General features: G+C 43.9%; 2 protein-coding genes and 1 pseudogene across 7 annotated transcripts in view; all 3 read left to right on the top strand.

Moving 5' to 3' along the window:
- The window catches only part of CAMSAP2 (calmodulin regulated spectrin associated protein family member 2), a 123,305-nt gene extending 120,074 nt beyond the window's left edge, over window positions 1-3,231 (top strand). For all 6 annotated transcript variants that reach the window (XM_055367933.2, XM_055367928.2, XM_055367923.2 and 3 more), the window contains one exon: window positions 278-3,231. In XM_055367933.2, the coding sequence (XP_055223908.2) occupies window positions 278-583 (306 nt within the window). In that variant the 3' untranslated portion in view covers window positions 584-3,231. The remainder of the gene's footprint in view (window positions 1-277) is intronic.
- A 936-nt stretch (window positions 3,232-4,167) lies between these two features.
- On the top strand, window positions 4,168-9,518 carry LOC129528137 (large ribosomal subunit protein eL34-like; annotated as a pseudogene).
- A 6,022-nt stretch (window positions 9,519-15,540) lies between these two features.
- GPR25 (G protein-coupled receptor 25) lies at window positions 15,541-17,399 on the top strand. Its single transcript, XM_055367939.2, has one exon. It carries the CDS (start codon window positions 15,598-15,600, stop codon window positions 16,681-16,683), a length of 1,086 nt encoding a protein of 361 aa, XP_055223914.2. The 5' UTR covers window positions 15,541-15,597; the 3' UTR covers window positions 16,684-17,399.
- The last annotated feature ends 1,968 nt before the right edge of the window (window positions 17,400-19,367 follow it).

Raw genomic sequence — 19,367 nt, 5'->3', positions numbered from 1 at the left:
CCATTCAAGAGAATGTACTCTCATGGGCCTAGACTTTCAACAGCATGTAAAAAGATCTGTAGCTAGATGTTTTAATTATCAGATTTAGTTTATTTTCACATTAGGTTCTGGAAGCCTGCAGATTTTACTAAAGACTAGCAGTAGGCTTTAAGATTTGTCATTGAAATAATGTTATAAAATGTGACTAAGAAATGTAACATAATTATATAAACTTTATTCAGCAAAATAAAGGGTTTTTATTGGTGTTGTTATGTTGTTTTTGTTTTTTATTTTAAAGGAAATGGAGAAATCAGATGCCAACAACTTCTTAATCTTGTTCCGGGATTCAGGATGCCAGTTCAGATCTTTATATACTTATTGCCCAGAAACTGAAGAAATCAATAAACTGACTGGGATAGGCCCTAAATCTATCACTAAAAAAATGATTGAAGGACTTTACAAATATAATTCTGACAGGAAACAGTTTAGCCACATACCCGCTAAAACTTTATCTGCCAGTGTTGATGCAATTACCATTCATAGCCATTTATGGCAGACCAAAAGACCAGTAACACCCAAAAAACTTTTACCCACTAAGGCATAGAAGTTGGGAAATACTTGCTTCAGAACATTCATGGTAAATTTGCACTTCATCTTTCCTGCCTATAGAAAATCTTTCTAATTGCCAACAAGACTTTTATTAATTAAAACTGGACATTAAGCTCTGTTGTCATGAACAACTGGAATGTAAACCACAGTATTTTGGAGTGCAGAACATTCTCACTTAAGTGATAAGTCCAAGTGATGAAGGAAATGTTTTAATTCACAAATGGAGATTTGTATGTTATCAGGTTCACCTGCTTGATATTAGATACATTAAAGCACTGAATTTTCATGGATATTAGTTGGATTTATCATTGAAATATGGTTAAGATTACAAATTATGTGTTTTATTTGTTGCTTTTTTTTAACCTTTTAATGTATATTCTTGTCTTCAGATGGTTTGCTATTTTTCTCTCCTGGGGGTTTATTCTAAGATACCTTTGTATTTTGTTTCATGTGGAGATCATGAAAGTAGGAAATATACCTTTAGAAGTAACTCGCACCTTTCTTATGATGTTAAGGGAAACACTAGTGTTTAGTTTTACAGTAACCCTCATATTTTAATGGTGTTACAGCATTTGCAAAAATTATTCTGCTAAGTATTTACAACTCTATTTATTATTCACTCAAGTATTAACATTCTCTATTAAATAAGAGGAGGTGTTGTAAAGAGCTGCTAGTAGGTTCGCTTTAAACCACATGAGCTTAACCAAGAATATGTTATAAGAAGTTGCTGATTAAATCAGTGCTGTTTTTACACCACTTCTGGCCAACTCAGAATAATTTAGATTGTTCTTTTAACAAAAAAGGCTTTCTATCTCTTTTAAAGTTAAGTCACTTTATAAGTTGGCAGAAGTGAATGACACTTTGAGAGTAGTCTTTCAATCTGAAGATGTAAGACTTCCTGAAACAAGTTCTCAAGAAGTCTTTACATTATATTTATAACTCATATAAAAATTATATTTAGAATTTTTAAACATGTACAAAGGGCTACATTTTAATTTTAAAATAGCTTCACATTATTTTACTTATATTGGGTTTTTCTTCGTTTTAATCCTTTTCAAGTGGAATGGCTTAGATTAAGTATACACTTGAACTCTCCTCTACATGATCTTTGTTCTTTAACAGTGTATACCAGAGGGTTAGTTGGGGAAAAACTTCATTCTCAGGAAAAGACTTGAATGATTATGTGACCCTGTTATGTTTCAGTGTTGTGACAACTGTGTAAACTAGGGGGGGAAGACAGTATTGTATCATAAATGAGATGCGTAGTTTGTTTTCTTTCATGGGAAGTAGAGATAAAAATATATACATTTCTCTAATTGAGTTGTTTAGAGAAAGAACTAATGTCTCATATGATGTATTTACTTATTTTAAAAAAAAAGAATAGGAATGAGATGTCCCTGAGCTGTACTTTTCTATTATTATAAGGCCTTTAGGCATCAGTGCATCTGGGTTATCAACATTTTCTCAAATGCTGTCAATATTTTACTGTAATTTATGTTCTTATATTTATGTATATTTGTTAAAACTGTAAAAAAATTTCACAGATTTTTTTCCAATACCTGTGCAAGATACATGTGTAGCTCAAAACTATTTGTGATCTACTGTTTGCATGTAAGAGACCAGGATATGTAACTCTTATATTTTAAGTGTATACATATTGTGTATATAACATATGGATATTAAAAATGGGGAATTGCACATTTTACCTTTTAGACAGTAATTTCTATCACAATTAGAAGGAAATGATTGTCAAATACACGTTTAGATTAAAACTAGTTTTAAAAATTATAAATGAATCTAATCAAAATGTGAATAGTAGTCAAAAGGATAATTTAATAAGCATTTTACGTTACTAAATTTGTTCATTTCAATATTAACTAAATTTCCCTCATCAAAGCAATCTTTATGATATTACTTCGCTATTAAATAAAGAAAATTGGATGCAAGACAATGGAGAAACTTTAAAACTAAACAGGACCACCCTTTATTCTTAAATTTGTGTGTCCCCAACAGTTGAATTGAATGTCTATAAGGTCTAAAGGTAGAATGTGAATATTGCCACAGAGTTCATTGCTCTCAGTATAAGATTTTACTTTATTAATGCAGAAGGAATATGGATATATTTCTTTAAGTCTGCAGATTTTTTTATTATGGTGCAGCTTTTTTTTAATTATGTTTTTAAAATTATACAGTTGAAAAATATGCCATTTCATAAAGTCTGAGGATTTTCGTCAACCTTACTGAAACACACTGGTGCTTTCATCATCAGAGGTCAAATTATTATGATAACTATTCCATTAAGTTTGCCAAACATTTGTCGTGGTTACCAGTGCAGCCTGTCAAATTCTGCTATTTGACACAGCTTTGGAAAGATTTAGTTCTTGGTTTTTCCGTTTTGTATTAGAATGACTGTTACAGTTTTATTTGGCTGTTTAAAGCCAAATTCAGCTATTTAATTATGGTTTCATGGACACTGTTGAGCAATGTACAGTGTATGGTGTGCTTACCTGTCCACTTTAGAGCATTGCTTACAGGTTTTTTGTTTTTTAAGATGCTGTGCTGTAAAATACTGTCATACTTGCTATTTCCTGGTACAGTGTAGTTTTTCCCCTTTCATTTGAATAAAAGCATGGCACCAAATGACTCCTTTTCTGTTTCTTGAATAAAATGTAGTTTTTGGTAAAATTATTTGAACTTGAGATAACTCATACAGTTTTTCTATCCCCTAACCTATGTTTAAATTTAATAACTTGAATATTCATAACAGGCAACTTGAAATAATTAGCCTTTTAAAAATATTAACTTAGGGCAATGTTAAAAAGTCTGTAACTTTCTATGCTTAGCACAGACGGTCTACATAGTATGATTTATAAATGTGCTTATCTTACGTTAATCTTGCTCATACTAATTCACTATCTTTTGGTGAATTGATAGTTTTATTGTACCAGAACTAGTGCTCTATGTCTTTGAAACTGAATGGCCAGTGAACTCACTGATCTGGAGTAGCCATGAGAAGCTAGTTCTTGACCATTATTTTGTAAGTTTCACTTTGATTTTGCTGATTCTACTTACTCAGAACAGAGCAAAGAAAAAGGTGTTTTTTAAGAAAAAAGAGATCTGATAACAAAACTATAAAATAATCTTCATGCCTAATTATATACCTGAAGAAATATCTGGTTAGTAGACATAAATGTGGTTTTCTACCTTGGGACCTTTTTGATAGGTTCTGTAACTTCAGAACACAGCTATACTTCCACAATATTTTCCAGTACTTTAATTTTCAGAAATAAAAATATTTAACCCGGCCGGGCGCGGTGGCTCACGCCTGTAATCCCAGCACTTTGGGAGGCCGAGGTGGGCGGATCACGAGGTCAGAGGATCGAGACCATCCTGGCTAACATGGTGAAACCCCGTCTCTACTAAAAATACAAAAAAAATTAGCCAGGCCTGGTAGCGGGCACCTGTAATCGCAGCTACTTGGGAGGCTGAGACAGGAGAATGGCATGAACCCGGGAGGCAGAGCTTGCAGTGAGCCAAGATTGCGCCACTGCACTCCAGCCTGGGCGACAGAGCGAGACTCCGTCTCAAAAAAAAAAAAAAAAATTAACCCTAAGACCCAGGCAACATTAGAAAAATGTACACAATGCCAGGTATGGTGGTGGCTCATGCCTATAATCCCAGCACTTCGGGAGGCCAAGGCAGGCAGATCACTTGAGGTCGGGAGTTTTGAGACCAGCCTGGCCAACACGGCGAAACCCTGTCTCTACTAAAAAATAAAAATTTTATTTACATGGTGGCAGACGCCTGTAATCCCAGCTACTCGGGAACATGAGGCAGAAGAATTGCTTGAACCCAGGAGGCGGAGGTTGCTGTGAGCCAAGATCGCGCCTCTGCACTCCAGCCTGGGTGACAGAGTGAGGCTGTGTCTCAAAAAAAAAAAAAAAAAAAAAGTATACACAAACTCTAGAGCCCCCACACAATAAGAATGTGTTGCCTTATGACTGAAATTGATACTTCTTAACTAGGGCAGAGGAAAATATTCTGTAGTGAATAGGAACAAACACCTTTATTTCATGATCTGTCTACACAGAAAGATGATAATAAAATTCAGCAAAGGAAATGTAGCTGTAATGTTATGACCTAGGAATTGGCTATTGGAGAAACACATCTATAAAATGAGTGTGAAATTCTGTCGTCCCTTAGAAGTATATAGATGCTTAAGAAATAGGTATCTTCTCAAAAGAAACAAATGAGGTATTAATGATTTTGCCTAATTTGATGGGGGTGGGGGAAGTACACAGATTGGTATGTCAGAGTTGCTCTTCAAATAAGGAGATCTAGAATCTAGTTTCAGTCACTTCCTTTTTGCCCCTGTGGGCATGTAGGTCTTCTAGCAACTCAAGGCCACATGCTTAGACAACAAAGATTAGTTTTGTACATGTGTTTAAATCACTGTGGTGATATGTGTCACAACAACAGCTAAAATCAGGTAACTTTATTCAATCTACAGTGGCTTATTTATGTCAGGAAAATAGGGGGCAATTATTACTTTCCATCGAAGAGGTGAAAAGCAAATTAAGAAATGTTTTAAGACCCACTAAGGTTTGTTTTTTTTTTTTTTTTTTTTTTTTTTGACACATTAAGCAAAGCCACCATGGTACCTTAGGCTACTAATGCATTTGATTCTTCTTAACCCCAACCTGTTGTTTTAGGTGATTGAACCTGTGATTCAGCCTTCAGTAAGTGTTAGAGGCATCCAACACAGGTGGCAAGTATTGTCTACAGCACCTCCACTTCACAGTTACATTCAGCTGCTGTGATTCCTGGCCGACCCTATTATTCATACTTCAGGGTTTGTGTGTTTATGTAGAAAAGGAAATGTGGCTCTCAACCCGAGATCGCGCTGCTGCACTTCAACCTGGGTGACAGAATGAGACTCAGTCTCAAAAAAAAAAAAAATTGCTTTATAATTTAAAAGATTCTTTGCTTTGCTTTCTCTTTTAACTTACTGCTGCCTGGGAGGAGGTGAGCATTTACATCTCCATTCTACAGATGAGGAAGATGAGGCTTTAAAAGGTTAGTAGCTGTCCCAGGGACTCAAAGCTAGTAAGTGACAGCATTACAACTGGCACCTAAGCCTTCTGGTTTCAAATCCCCTTACTGTGCCATATGGTACAGTTTCCCACTGCTTTGTACATGTTGTGGAATAAGAATAAGGCTCACAGCTGTTACTAGTTAATAATGTATTCACCATTGGTAGAAAACTCAGAACTTGTGGTTAAAGTGGATTTTGTTCTCTTGCCCAAGACTGTTAACCATCATCAACACAACAGCTAAAATCAGACTGTTACGCTTACCTACTGTTTAATATCTAGATTCATAAAGATGAGAGAATGGAGAAATTGCAAAAGTGGTGAAAACAAATTCTGATAATAGGTTGATCAGAATTATCTAGGAAACAGTTATTAGATGAAAGGGGCTAGGTAGGTCACAAAGGTAAGTTCTCTTCCATCAAGGAACTCTTGAAGTGGATGCCATTAGACCTTTACAAACAACGGATATACTGTGTGCTGTATTAGAGGTATGGAACCGAAAGTAAAGGACAGATGCGCCCTTGTCTTGTCAACAGTAAGAGCCTCTTGTCCATCAAGAGAATTCATGTACTTTATAGAGTACTAACTCTATTAAAACTAACTCTATAAAGAACTTAAGACTGCTCTTCCTGGGGAACTTGTCTACAGACACTCAGAATGGTCCAGCATTTGACAAACTGTCGTAGGCTTTCCTACAATACAGCCTCTAACGAAACTACGCGGTCCCGAACCCCTGGTAATAGAATTGTTTACCTTTATACCAAGAAGGTTGGGAAAGCATCAAAATCTGCGTGTGGCGTGTGCCCAGGCAGACTTTGAAGGGTTTGTGCTGTAAGACCTAAAGTTCTTATGAGGTTGTCCAAAACAAAGAAACATGTCAGCAGGGTCTATGGTGGTTCCATGTGTGCTAAATGTGTTTGTGACAGGATCAAGCGTGCTTTCCTTATCAAGGAGCAGAAAATCGTTGTGAAAGTGTTGAAGGCACAAGCAGAGTCAGAAAGCTAAATAAAAAATGAAGCTTTTTTGAGTAATAAAAATGAAAAGACTTGCTGTATGGAAAAAAAAAAGACTATCTTACGTTGTCAGCCAACAGGATACCACATTAATTCTTTAAATAGTGAATTTTGCCGGGCGCAGTGGCTCACGCCTGTAATCCCAGCACTTTGGGAGGCTGAGGCGGGCAGATCACGAGGTCAGGAGATCGAGACCATCCTGGTTAACACGGTGAAACCCTGTCTCTACTAAAAATACAAAAATTTAGCCGGGTGTGGTGGCGGGCTCCTGTAGTCCTAGCTACTCAGGAGGCTGAGGCAGAAGAATGGCGTCAACCCAGGAGGCGGAGCTTGCAGCGAGCTGAGATAGCTCTGCTGCACTCCAGCCTGGGCAACAGAGCGAGACTCCATCTCTAAATAAATAAATAAATAGTGAATTTTGAATTGCAGAGACATCAGTTCTGTTGATAGGGCCTTGAGGTCCTCATTTATGATGAGAACAAAGCTAACTAAACTGCATCCTCTTTCTTAGCCAGAGGGTAAGTACAGATATTTTTGTATACATTACGAACTGAGTTTGTGCTTTGATTCTTTATCCTTATAGTCTCAACACAATCGGTATTCAATAAATATTCGTCAAATGAATACATGAAGGGAGGACTATGCAGTCCTGGCCCAAAATTCAAAATCAAATTCAAAACGTGTTCTGATTTCTTCTAGGTCACCCTTAATTTCTTACTATAGATATTTTTGCCCCCAAAATACAAACCCAAAGTTGGCTTTTCTGCTCTGACTCCCTCTGGTTCATGCCATTTCAAAGGACCCAGGTGCAGCTTGAAAATCTGAACTATTGGTCACCGTGACACAATGATGTACTGTTCCCTTTTACCTCTCTCCAGCTCCTCTCACAAATTATGGGCCCGTCTCAAGGCTCAGTTATTCATGTTCTGCTGTCTCCACTCTTTCCAAGAAGGGCTTCAATATCAGCTTTGACTGACACCTCCATTCAGAATCTACATCTCCAGCCCTGAAAGCACCCTCTGGGCCCACTCATGCGTCTAACTGCCATCTCAACATTTTCACCTGGGAGTTCCAAAGTCATCCTCAACTCAATCTGTTTAAAAACTAAAAGTCAACCTGATTTTACAACTTCCTTATAAAAGCAACTCTCCTTCCTGAAAGCCAGCCACCAAGACTGAAAGGTCTTATCCCTTGTCTAACACAGAAGACAGCCTCATGCACAGACAGCCACCAAATCCTATCAAATATTTTTACTTTGAAACTGCTCCTCATCCCTGCTGCCACCAGCTTCAAGTCCAGGCACCAAAAGCTTATGCCTAACTCTGCAAGAACCTTCAAGTGGTCTTTCCCTAATTCGATTTCACCCTCCAAAGTGTCTTGCAAAATCTAACTTTCTTAGACTTATCTTAAAAGTTCAACATTGTTTTTATTTTGAATTGCGGGGAGGATGGGGGTGGGGTGTTGAGGTGGTGGTAATCTGTTCAGTGCTTGGAACCACTAAAGGTATTGATCCTGTTTTTCAGGCGGCTCCTATGCACAGACCTTTTCTTCAGAAAAGCTGACCTGCTTCAATCTTGATAGAAGTCAGGATATCACAATCTGCCTTATATCAAAGTTATTTGTACATTATAGCTAATCTCCAATAATGTGTAAGCTTCCTGTAAGGATGCACCATGTCACATTCTTTGTATCTGTTACATTACCCAATAACAGTGCTTGCCCCACAGTAAGAAGAGGCTGTTTACAAAGTCAACTGGAATCAAATGTGATATTAAGAATTGGTTTTGGCCCGGGCGCGGTGGCTCACGCCTATAATCCCAGCACTTTGGGAGGCTGAGGTGGACAGATCACTTGAGGTCAGGAGTTCAAGACCAGTCTGGCCAGCATGGTGAAGCCTTGTCTCTACTAAAAATACAAAAACTAGCTGGGCATGGTGTTGCACGCTTGTAATCCCAGCTATTCAGGAGGCTGATGCAGGAGAATCACTCGAACCCAGGAGGCAGAGGCTGCCATGAGCCGAGATTGCACCACTGCACCCTAGCCTGGGTGACAGAGCAGGACTCCATCTCAAAAAAAAAAAAAAAAAAATTGGTTTCACTGATCAGTAGCAGGATCACAGCACTGTAGAGGGACCCTCTACCAATGCCAAGGGAATGCTGCCAAATTCCTCCTGCAAATACTTGGAAATTTACACTAACTCTCTGTGAAATCACTGAAAAGTAATGGCAAATCATAGGTTAGAAGCTCCTGTGGGCAGAATAATTGCTACAAAGAGAAAACGTTACTTTCTTTCCAAACAAATTCTGGGGCCATTTTTATATTGGGGATGTCCCTATTGCTTGTCTTTTAAGTTTCTGATAGTTTTTTTTTTTACCTTTAAAAAACGTTCGAGCTACAAAAACCTGCAGTGGAAGAAAGGAGTCTCACTTTCCTTGAAAGCTACGCTCTTCTCCTCCAGCCTTCCCTCCCTTCCCTGCCCCCCTCCCCCATGTCCCCTAAGAGGCATCAATGATGTCCGGGGTAGATGGGGGGCCCTGGGACAATCACACAGCTGCAGGCCACAAGGCTTTCACATTGAGTCATCTCCTTAGCAGTGTGGGCTGAAGCCGAGTCTCATGTCTAACTCAGATGGTGCCCTTTCCCAGCTACTCCGTATTTAGTACCTGAAAGTTTCTGAAGTAAATGAACATCTGAAACGTTCTGCAGGTCCTCTGGCATCCAGGGTGGGGCTCCTCATCTGGTGTGTGCCAGCCCTCCCTTAGATGTTGAGGGTGCAGGGTAGGGGCAAGAGCTATTATTACTGTCTTCTGTCCTCTAATACCCTGTCCCTACAACCCTCCCCGCCCCCTGCCCCCACCCCTGCCCCCCGCCACACACACACACGGCCTCAGGGCTATGCGGTCTATGGGAAACCTCATCTTGGTAGCCAGTCAGTAATAGTGAATAAAATAGAGGACTCCCCATTCCCAGTTCAGTGTTTATCGAGAGAGGTTGTAAAAACAAAGAGATGTGGCTTTGCAAGATTTTCCTCACACTCAGGACTCAAGTTACTGTTAACCTCTCCGTCAACAGCAACTGACTTGGCATAAGGCCACCTGTCTGTGCTTCGGTCCTGTCAGCAGTTTCTCTGCAGCATCCAGACTGTCACCTTGTAGAAATCACCATTAGGATAATACCAGGCACCAGACACTGTGGTGGTCAAATCTTGAAGAGTCAAATCTTGGGAGTCTCTCTTTATAGATTCCCAATCCAATCCCCAAAACATTTACTTACCACCCACTATGTGGAAAGAAAGCACTGTGACCTGGAGGGTAGGAGAAGCAGCGCAAGCAGCTGAGTCTAGCAGCAGGACCACCAGAAACTAGAGCCATTCTTCACGATGCTGCCAGCCAGGGAACGGAGTGAGCCCATGAGCTCCGACCCAGCATGGGCAGCACCTTCCACAAAGGGTGCCTCATTTGATCTTCACAACACCCCTATCGGGTAGATACTATCATGCCTATTTTAAGATGTGGAAACTGGAGCCCAAGATCACACAGCTATCAAGTTATAAAGCTGACATTTAACCTGGACTCTGACCACTAATAATCTGATCTGCGTGTTCACTGATCAGAAACAGACAAAATGACATATAAGAAATTGATATTGGCCGGGCACAGTGGCTCACACTTGTAATCCCAGCATTTTGGGAGGCCAAGGTGAGAGGATTGCTTGAAGCCAGGAATTTGAGATCAGCCTGGGCAATATGATGAAACTGTGTCTCTACAAAAGGTAAAAAATAACATTAGCTAGGCATGGTGCTGTGCACCTGTAGTCCCAGCTTCTCAGGAGGCTGATGCAGGAGGATTGCCTGAGCTGAAGAATTTGAGGCTGCAGTGAGCTATGATCGCACTGGGCTACACTGCAGCCTGGGCAAAGAGCAAGCCCCTGTCTATTAAAAAAAAAAGAAAAGAAATGCATATAATAAAAAAATGCATATAATAAATTCTATATCACAACACAGAGCAAGGTTTTAAAAATATATATTTTAAATTTAATAAATGATGTTAGGAAAGCTGGATAGAAATATGAAAACATCGATTACACACCAGGTAAATTTTAAAATACTAATGAAAATTATTTTTTAATGACAGACTGAATCTTACATTGTCAAAGAGAAAGTAACATTCTAAACTCTGAAATTGCTAATAGCAACAAATTTGACTATATGAAAATGTCAAACTAAAATAAATAATAGCTAAGAAAAGAATTTGGAAAAATATTTGAATCAAGTGGAATAAATCATGACTCATCCTAAATATATAGTTTGTACAAATTAATAAGAAATACATAGATTATAATAAATATGTGAAGGACATGATTAGAATGGTTCACTTAGGAAATAGATTTTCCATCTTATTTATAAACAAGTGCAAATCGAAATGAGGTACCATTTTACCTCACTGCCTATTACAATGGAAAATATATGTTACTGATGAACATCTCTAAGAAGACTGTGTTGAACCTTATACTCTCATACAATGCCAGTGACATTCTAAACTGCTAATCACTGTAAACATTTGTATCAAGCAATAAAAATTTTCATTGCCTTTGTTACAAAATTTGTATTTATAACGTGTTTTATAACATATTTATATAAATGTTATATTTATACATATTTATATAAATAAGTATGTTATATTTGTACACATGTATATGTATATAAATACATATTTATATGTATTTATAACATACAAGAGCATTTATGTTATAAAAACAGTATAAAAAAGTCATAAGTGCAATTATTCATTACAAATTTCTATAACAGTTAAAAATACTAGAAACATCCTAAATATCCATATTTAAGGGTTTAGAAAATTAAGCAACATAGACTCATGTGGTTTTATATGATATTAATTGAGAATACTGTGTACACTCTAATTACAGATATGACTTTGAAACACCTGTGTAAAAAATGTGAAGAATATCTGAAATGGAATATTTAAAAATAGAAAATCTAAAAATAATGAGATTACAAATGAATAGTTTTGAAAATGTCCTTCACTGGCTAAGTTTGGTTGTGTAGCGGTAGCAGGTCCAAGATGACAACTACTTCTTTATTCTGTAATGTGATTAGATGGCTTTTATGATTAAAAATAAAAAGGCAAATACAATTTACTTAAAATGTTAAGATTCTTTGTACAGAAAAATTAAAATTAGAAAAAATAAGTTATAAGAACTTAAATATAACCTGTAAAGGGGCAGAAATAAACCTACTCTCGAAAACAATTTAGCCCGAAGCATTGGATATTTATTTAAAGTATCTCCTCTGTTTTCAGGCTTGTGCTAATCACCCTGATGAGTAGAGAGAAGCTCCCCCTCGCCCTGAGAAGTTGATAATCCCATGGGCAAGGCAAGACGGAGCCACGTAACAGTTGCCCTGGCTCCAGCAGTGCAGAGAGAGGAAGTCCTCTTAGGGATGGAGGTCAGAGAAGGCTCCCAGGGGTGGGATGGAGGAAGAGGGAAGACTGCTTCTGCTTTGTCCACACCCGTTAGAGAGCATGGCCAAGATTCCCAGCCTGTAAGGGTGAGTGTTTCTATTAGTTGACTTGTGTGTAATCCTGTGGGGAGTCCTCCTGAAGGGTGAAAGAGCAGTCTTGTGAAGTTGGCCTTGGTCACTGAAACCGGGCTGGGCACCCCGGGAGACCGGGCCTAAGGCAGTGTCCCTGGCTCTGACCTTTGCTGTTTCTTCTCATCCAGACAAGTTCAGTAAGGCCCATGGACAGCACCCAGGCCTCAGCAGAGAAAATTCAGCATATGCTCTGGGCCACAGACTTCCCTTGGGTATGAGATGATGGCCCAGGAAGCAAGTAGCTCTGTGATTTTTAAAATAAACAACCTACTTCTACTTCCCCTCAACCCCCTTCCTATATTCCCCTCTTGGTCTGCTTGCCCCATTCTTTGTTTTCACCTGGCGGCTTCTCTGCTGTTCATCTCTAGCTTTCAGGATCACTCACACTCTCTGAGCCCCCCGACTGAGGTGTGCCCGAAGGGGTGAAGTCCAGCAACACTGGGTCTGTCTCTGATGGTCTCTGGGCTCTGGCAGGCAAGCACTGCCCCTGCTAGCCTTCTAGGGAAGGAGGCTGCAGCCCCCTACTCCACCCCGGATGTGGGCACCGCTCACCAGCAACCACATGCTCAGACATTAGAAAAGCGGCTCTGGGGTGGGTCTTCAGGGGAAAACCAAGCCCGGAGGCTGAAATGCCAGTGAAGGGAAGGTCCAGACCATTCATTCCCTAGCCTCTTCTCTTCCCTGCCCATCTTGTAATTGGTGTGGGAGAAATTCTTGACAGGAGCAGCCTAAACACTGCATACCCAACCCTCTGTGAGCTCTAGGACCATTTTCTTTTTGAGATGGAGTCTCGCTCTTTCACCCAGGCTGGAGTGCAGTGGCTTGATCTCAGCTCACTGCAACCTTTGCTCCTGGGTTCAAGCGATTCTCCCACCTCAGCCTCCTGAGTAGCTGGGACTTGCGCGTACCACCGTGCCCGGCTAATTTTTGCATTTTTAGTAGAGACAGGGTTTCACCGTGTTGGCCAAGCTGGTCTCGAGCTCCTGACTTGAAGTGATCTGCCCACCTCGGCCTCCCAAAGTGCTGGGATTAGATGTGAGCCACTGTGTCCGGCCTCTAAGACCATTTTCCAAATCCTTCCTGGGGATCTCCGTGTGCCAGACGGACCCTGAGCGAGGGTGACCTTATGTCCCAGTTTGCCCAAAATAGTCCTGGTTTACAGCCCAGGTTAATTCTGATAGTGCCCCTTTCACTCTCAGAAACATCCTGGTTAGATGACAAATTATTTCATGACCCCACTTCAACATCAAACTGAACACATACACACATGCGCCTCTCTGTGTTCTTGGCAGTTAAGGGGACAGCGTCCATATAGTCCCTAAGCAGAGAAACCCCAGGCTTATCTTTGACTCCTCTTTGTGAGACCTATGATGTTACAATTATCTCTTGAATATACCCTCCAATTTCTGTCCCCACTGCTCATGATCTATTTCAGACACAAATAATTACAACCTACTATGGGGTCTCCCTGGCTTGAGCCTCTCCCTTCTCCATAGTTCTGCCAGCGATCTTTTCAAAACACAGATTGATGCCTCCTGGCTCCCCATGACCTATAGACTGAAATCCAAATCCCCTCATGATCCTTTCCTGCTTCATCTCCTGCCCCCACCTTCCTACCCTGGGCTCTGGCAGACTGCTTGTCCCCTGAAAAGCCCACATTCCTACTCATTTTGGTATACTTGTTCCCTTTACTCCCTACTCCGAGTCTGACCCTTTCTTCTCTTTTCTGCTGCTCTTATTTGACTTTCAGCTCCTTCCTGGGACTGATCTCAAGTGTCATCTCCTAGAAGGCCTTTTCTGATTCAGCCCTCCCGTCAAAAATAATCACTCCCCCTCCACTAAACCCTAAGAGGGCTTGGTTTTTAACATTTACTACAATTTGGCCCCTGCATAAGATTACATAAGATTCTGCTCATGTAACCATCTCTCCTGCCTATGCAACAAACTGCAAAGGCCAAGAACGGCATCTCTTGCAATGCCTGAAACAGTGCCTGCTTCATGGAGGAGTTCATTGTTAACAAGTCTGAATCGAACAAAATTGAGAATCCACCTCAAATTTTCCACACTGGGTTGCCCAGCACATCAGCCACTCATACCTGGGAACACTGGGGACAGACTCAGAGGGCACTGTGACATCAGTTCCACCACAATATCTTGTGGAAGGGATATCTGCTAAGAAGAATTCAGATGTAAGTGGCTGCATGCTTCCTTCAGGAGAAAGAGCAAGCTTTCCCTCACCCATCCTCTCCTCCTTAGGTCCCACTGCCTCCTCAGGGTCAGACTTCATTCCCCCTCATCTTTATGAATCCTCCCCTTACTCTCAGTTTCTCAGTTCAGAAGCGATCTTGCTGCCTCCAAGCTCCTGACTCATAATTTAGGACAACTAATCTGGTGTTTCATTAGGTGTCATCTTTTGAACTGAGCTTACATCTGTGTCTGGCTTGATAGGTTTTTTAGGATAGGAGAAGACAGGGAAGAGGCAGATGTGAATCCCAGGTTTCACCCCTTTCCAGCAGGATGATCTGACTACACCCCTTCCTCGCTGCCTTAAAACCCTTTCGCGTGGCTTCATGAGGACCTGACTGGGTCAGAGAAGCCACTCATAGGGTGAAGACATGAGCCCCACATCTCAGGACGCTAACAACTGCTTGACTGCCCAGGGCGGGCTCCCCCACCCACCCAGATCTGCTGTGTCCCGGCAGTGGAGTCTTTCCTAGGGAACAGGTGGATTTGGGGTGGGGCGTGCCTTAGGCCCCATACTCATAAAATCCCGGGGCTCTGTCTTCTCACCTCTAAAACAGAGAAAACAGCAGCCGGTGGGTGCAGGTGGGAAGGGGTGAAGTGGAGGCTGAGAAGAGATTAGGGCTCTCGGGCACCCACCACCTCTTGCAACGCGACCCTGAGACAGTGGGGCAAGTATCCCGATTTCACGAACAAAGAAACTGAGCAACTAATAGAGGAATGGGCCACGCTCCTACTGGGAGGCCGGGCAGGTCTCCCAGCCCTGAAGACTTTTCCTCCCAAGATTTAGATGTGAAGCCCCTTTTGCCTGTCCCTGCCCTTACCCCTCGGGTCAGCCCCAAATCGGAGGCCACCATCTCTCTCACAGGAGCCTGCCCCTCCCACCCCATCCCCTCCTCCCTCCCCTCTTTCCTGCCCACCCATTTGCCTCCGGCTTGGGTGGCAGGAAGGGAGGTGCAGGGCCCGGGCGTGAAGAGCAAACCCCCTCCTGCTCAGAGCTGCTGCCGCCTGCGCCCAGGGCTGCACCCCGCGCAGGCCTCATAGCCAGGCCATGGCCCCCACAGAGCCCTGGAGCCCCAGCCTGGGGTCAGCGCCCTGGGACTACTCGGGGTTGGACGGCCTGGAGGAGCTGGAGCTGTGTCCGGCCGGGGACCTGCCCTACGGCTACGTCTACATCCCCGCGCTCTACCTGGCGGCCTTCGCCGTGGGCCTGCTGGGCAACGCCTTCGTGGTGTGGCTGCTGGCCGGGCGGCGCGGCCCGCGGCGGCTGGTGGATACCTTCGTGCTGCACCTGGCGGCAGCTGACCTGGGCTTCGTGCTCACGCTGCCGCTGTGGGCCGCGGCGGCGGCGCTAGGCGGCCGCTGGCCGTTCGGCGATGGCCTCTGCAAGCTCAGCAGCTTCGCGCTCGCGGGCACGCGCTGCGCGGGCGCGCTGCTGCTGGCGGGCATGAGCGTGGACCGCTACCTGGCCGTGGTGAAGCTGCTCGAGGCGAGGCCCCTGCGCACCCCGCGCTGCGCGCTGGCCTCGTGCTGCGGCGTCTGGGCCGTGGCGCTGCTGGCCGGCCTGCCCTCCCTGGTCTACCGTGGGTTGCAGCCCCTGCCTGGGGGCCAGGACAGCCAGTGCGGCGAGGAGCCCTCCCACGCCTTCCAGGGCCTCAGCCTGCTGCTGCTGCTGCTGACCTTCGTGCTGCCCCTGGTCGTCACCCTCTTCTGCTACTGCCGCATCTCGCGCCGCCTGCGCCGGCCGCCGCACGTGGGTCGGGCCCGGAGGAACTCGCTGCGCATCATCTTCGCCATCGAGAGCACGTTTGTGGGCTCCTGGCTGCCCTTCAGCGCCCTGCGGGCCGTCTTCCACCTGGCGCGTCTGGGGGCGCTGCCGCTGCCGTGCCCCCTGCTGCTGGCGCTGCGCTGGGGCCTCACCATTGCCACCTGCCTGGCCTTCGTCAACAGCTGCGCCAACCCGCTCATCTACCTCCTGCTGGACCGCTCATTCCGAGCCCGGGCGCTGGACGGGGCCTGCGGGCGCACCGGCCGCCTGGCGCGAAGGATCAGCTCGGCCTCCTCGCTCTCCAGGGACGACAGTTCCGTGTTCCGTTGCCGGGCCCAGGCCGCGAACACTGCCTCGGCCTCCAGGTAGCTGCCCCGGGCCGCTGGAGGTGGGCGGCAGCGGAGCACCGAGAGGAGGCGAGAGGTCCCGGAGGGGACTGAGCTCCCCAGACGCGCCTGTTCTGGCGGCAGCAAGCTGCTCGGGCCGGCATCGCATTTCCTCGCGCGCTGCCTGGACTCCCAAGGCCTCCTCCATCAGTTTCCCCGGAACCTCAGAGCAATTGAACTACCCTAAACCAGGCTCCTGTGACTAGCTGTTCCCTCTCAGCCTGCAGGGTACCTGAGCTAATTTTGTCCAGTCCAAGATAGGTGCTATGAGATGTAGCAGACAGCAACTCGGAGACCCGCAGATTCACCAAGTAGACAGAAGGGAAGTGGGTTTCCTTCTTTGTCCCATCGGGAAGAGAACCCACCAGAATATCTAACCCAGACCCCCAAATGCCATTCTGATTTCTGGCTGTGCTTTCTCCCATCTCCCACAATAGCCGTTGCTTTCAGAGAAATACCTTCTCCAAGTCAGACCCCCTGCACTTCTCACAAAACCCTTGCATTGAATCTGGTGACACTTCTCCCCCTGTGAAGCGGCAGGACTCACCTGGAAGTTGTTCTGGTCTTTCCCTCTGGACAGAAGGTCCTGAAATCGCTCACCAGGCGTTTTTTGAAGTCTCCATCACTCAGCCAGGAACCTCAAAATCTCTGTGAATTCATCTTTCTCAATAAACACTCTTGCTAGCCCTGTCTTGACAACCGTCTTTGCTTGAGCAGTGGGAGTGAAATGCATATCAGGAGGCGGGTCGTACACTGGGTGAGACAAAACTCAACACAGTAGTTGAGGTTGATCTCAGGATGATGAGGATTTGGGGTGGTGTCTGGGAGCATGAGAGCTGGCTGCACTCTGCAGGTGCAGTAATCCCACAGGAGGAAGCAAGTCATTTATTCTTGTTTTTAAGGACATTTCACATTTTGAAAATTACCGAAAGAAAATATATTTATGTAAGGGCATCTGCCAGCCGAGTGTCACTTCCAAGAGAAGATGTGTCATTTTGGATTTTCAAATATATACCAGGCCCCCCCCTCCCCGCCTTTTCTTTTCTATCTTTTTTCAGACCTTCCAGTACAAACTTTGGGGATTAGCCATTTTCTTGAGGTTTCTGTAGGGTTTGGAAATTCACTGTTTATACTTTTGATTTAAGAGGATTTGGCCTAAAGACATTTCAGTCAGTGCACATCCTAGCCAGATCCCCACAGGCCAGTCTTGATGTTGCAAGCTCTGGGGGAACGGGTGGGGGTGCACGCAGATCAACCCCTCAGCGCTAGGTTGGGTCTGAAGGCTGGCATTCTGACGCAGGCTATCCATCCCATCCCCCCATCAAATACCCCTGTATTCTCTTCAGCATTTGGAGCTGCTTGGATTGAACATCGGCTCTCCTAGGTCAGCCTGCCAAAAAGTGCATCTCTGCATGTTCCTCCCACATACTCCAAGAGAGGCAAGCCTTGCAGCCTGTGAGGTCACCTCTGCCAGCAGGACACATTTCAGGCACTTCGGTGTTTGAGAGTTCAGTTAAGTCTTGGCCCTTCCTATCCTCACTATTGCTCTCCGAGGCAAGAAATTATTTTTTCATGGGGCTGAGACCCCAGAATTTTCAGGGCAGGGAAGCTGACTCTCATCTGGGTTTGTGTGTGACAAGATCTCAGAGTACAGAGGAGGCACTTTTCTAGGCTATTGGGACTGAGCCCCCACCTCCACCCCTGCCAAGTTGCTGCTTCTGACTTACTGACTAGTTGAGTTCCCTGAAAACAGACAGGAAGAAAGAAGGCTTCTCCATGCCCTGGTGGGTTTTCGTCTCCCCTCCTGCAGTAGCTATTGAAACTCAGCATTCCCCTCCTGCTGTGGAACCCTGCAATGTGGAGAGACAGTTTCCGCCCTTTGTTTGAGTAGATCACGGAACTGGTCTACCATGTGTCCTTTGGAAATTTTCCCTTAAATTCAGACAAAAATGAAAGAGGATCAGTGAGCTCCCATCTCCCACTGGGGAAGATGAGGCTCAGATTCATCGAGGAACTGCTTAAACAAGCATTCCCGCATATGTGGCTGGTGGGAGTAGATTCCTTTAGAAAGCAATTGTCAATCTTCATCAAGAGCTTTAGAACTTTTCATATCCCTGTTTATTTAAAATGTTTATACCCTTCGACCCTGTAGTTTTGCTTCTGCCACTCTCTTCTAATGCAACAGTACTAAATTTAAACGATTCTGCACTGAGTTATAGAAGTTTTTTTGTTTTGTTTTTGTTTTTTGTTTTTTTGAGATGGGGTCTTGCTCTATCGCCCAGGCTGGAGTGCAGTGGTATGATCTCAGCTCACTGCAACCTCCACCTCCTGGGTTCAAGCGATTCTCCTGCCTCAGCCTCCCAAGTAGCTGGGAATACAGGTGTGCACCACCACGCCCAGCTAATTTTTTGTATTCTTAGTAGAAATGGGGTTTCACCATGTTAGCCAGAATGGTCTCAATCTCTTGACCTCGTGATCCACCTGCCTCGGCCTCCCGAAGTGCTGGGACTACAGGCGTGAGGCACTGCACCCTGCGGCTGAGTTATAGAAGTTTTTAAAGAGTTAAACCTGAAAGGAAACAACTTTAATGTCCAACAATAGTGTAATGTTTTTATTAAGATGAATGACTATTATGCAAATTTAAGATGTTCTTTAAACAGAGATTGA

This window comes from Gorilla gorilla, chromosome 1 (genome assembly GCF_029281585.2).
Source record: "Gorilla gorilla gorilla isolate KB3781 chromosome 1, NHGRI_mGorGor1-v2.1_pri, whole genome shotgun sequence".
Lineage (NCBI taxonomy): Eukaryota > Metazoa > Chordata > Mammalia > Primates > Hominidae > Gorilla > Gorilla gorilla.
The sequence above is the reverse complement of the archived record's forward strand: the minus strand, read 5'-3'. Positions and strand labels throughout refer to the sequence as shown.

Bases quoted from the DNA above. Each gene is read 5' to 3' on its own strand.
- GPR25 (XM_055367939.2), top strand. From the start codon at position 15,598: ATGGCCCCCACAGAGCCCTGGAGCCCCAGCCTGGGGTCAGCGCCCTGG.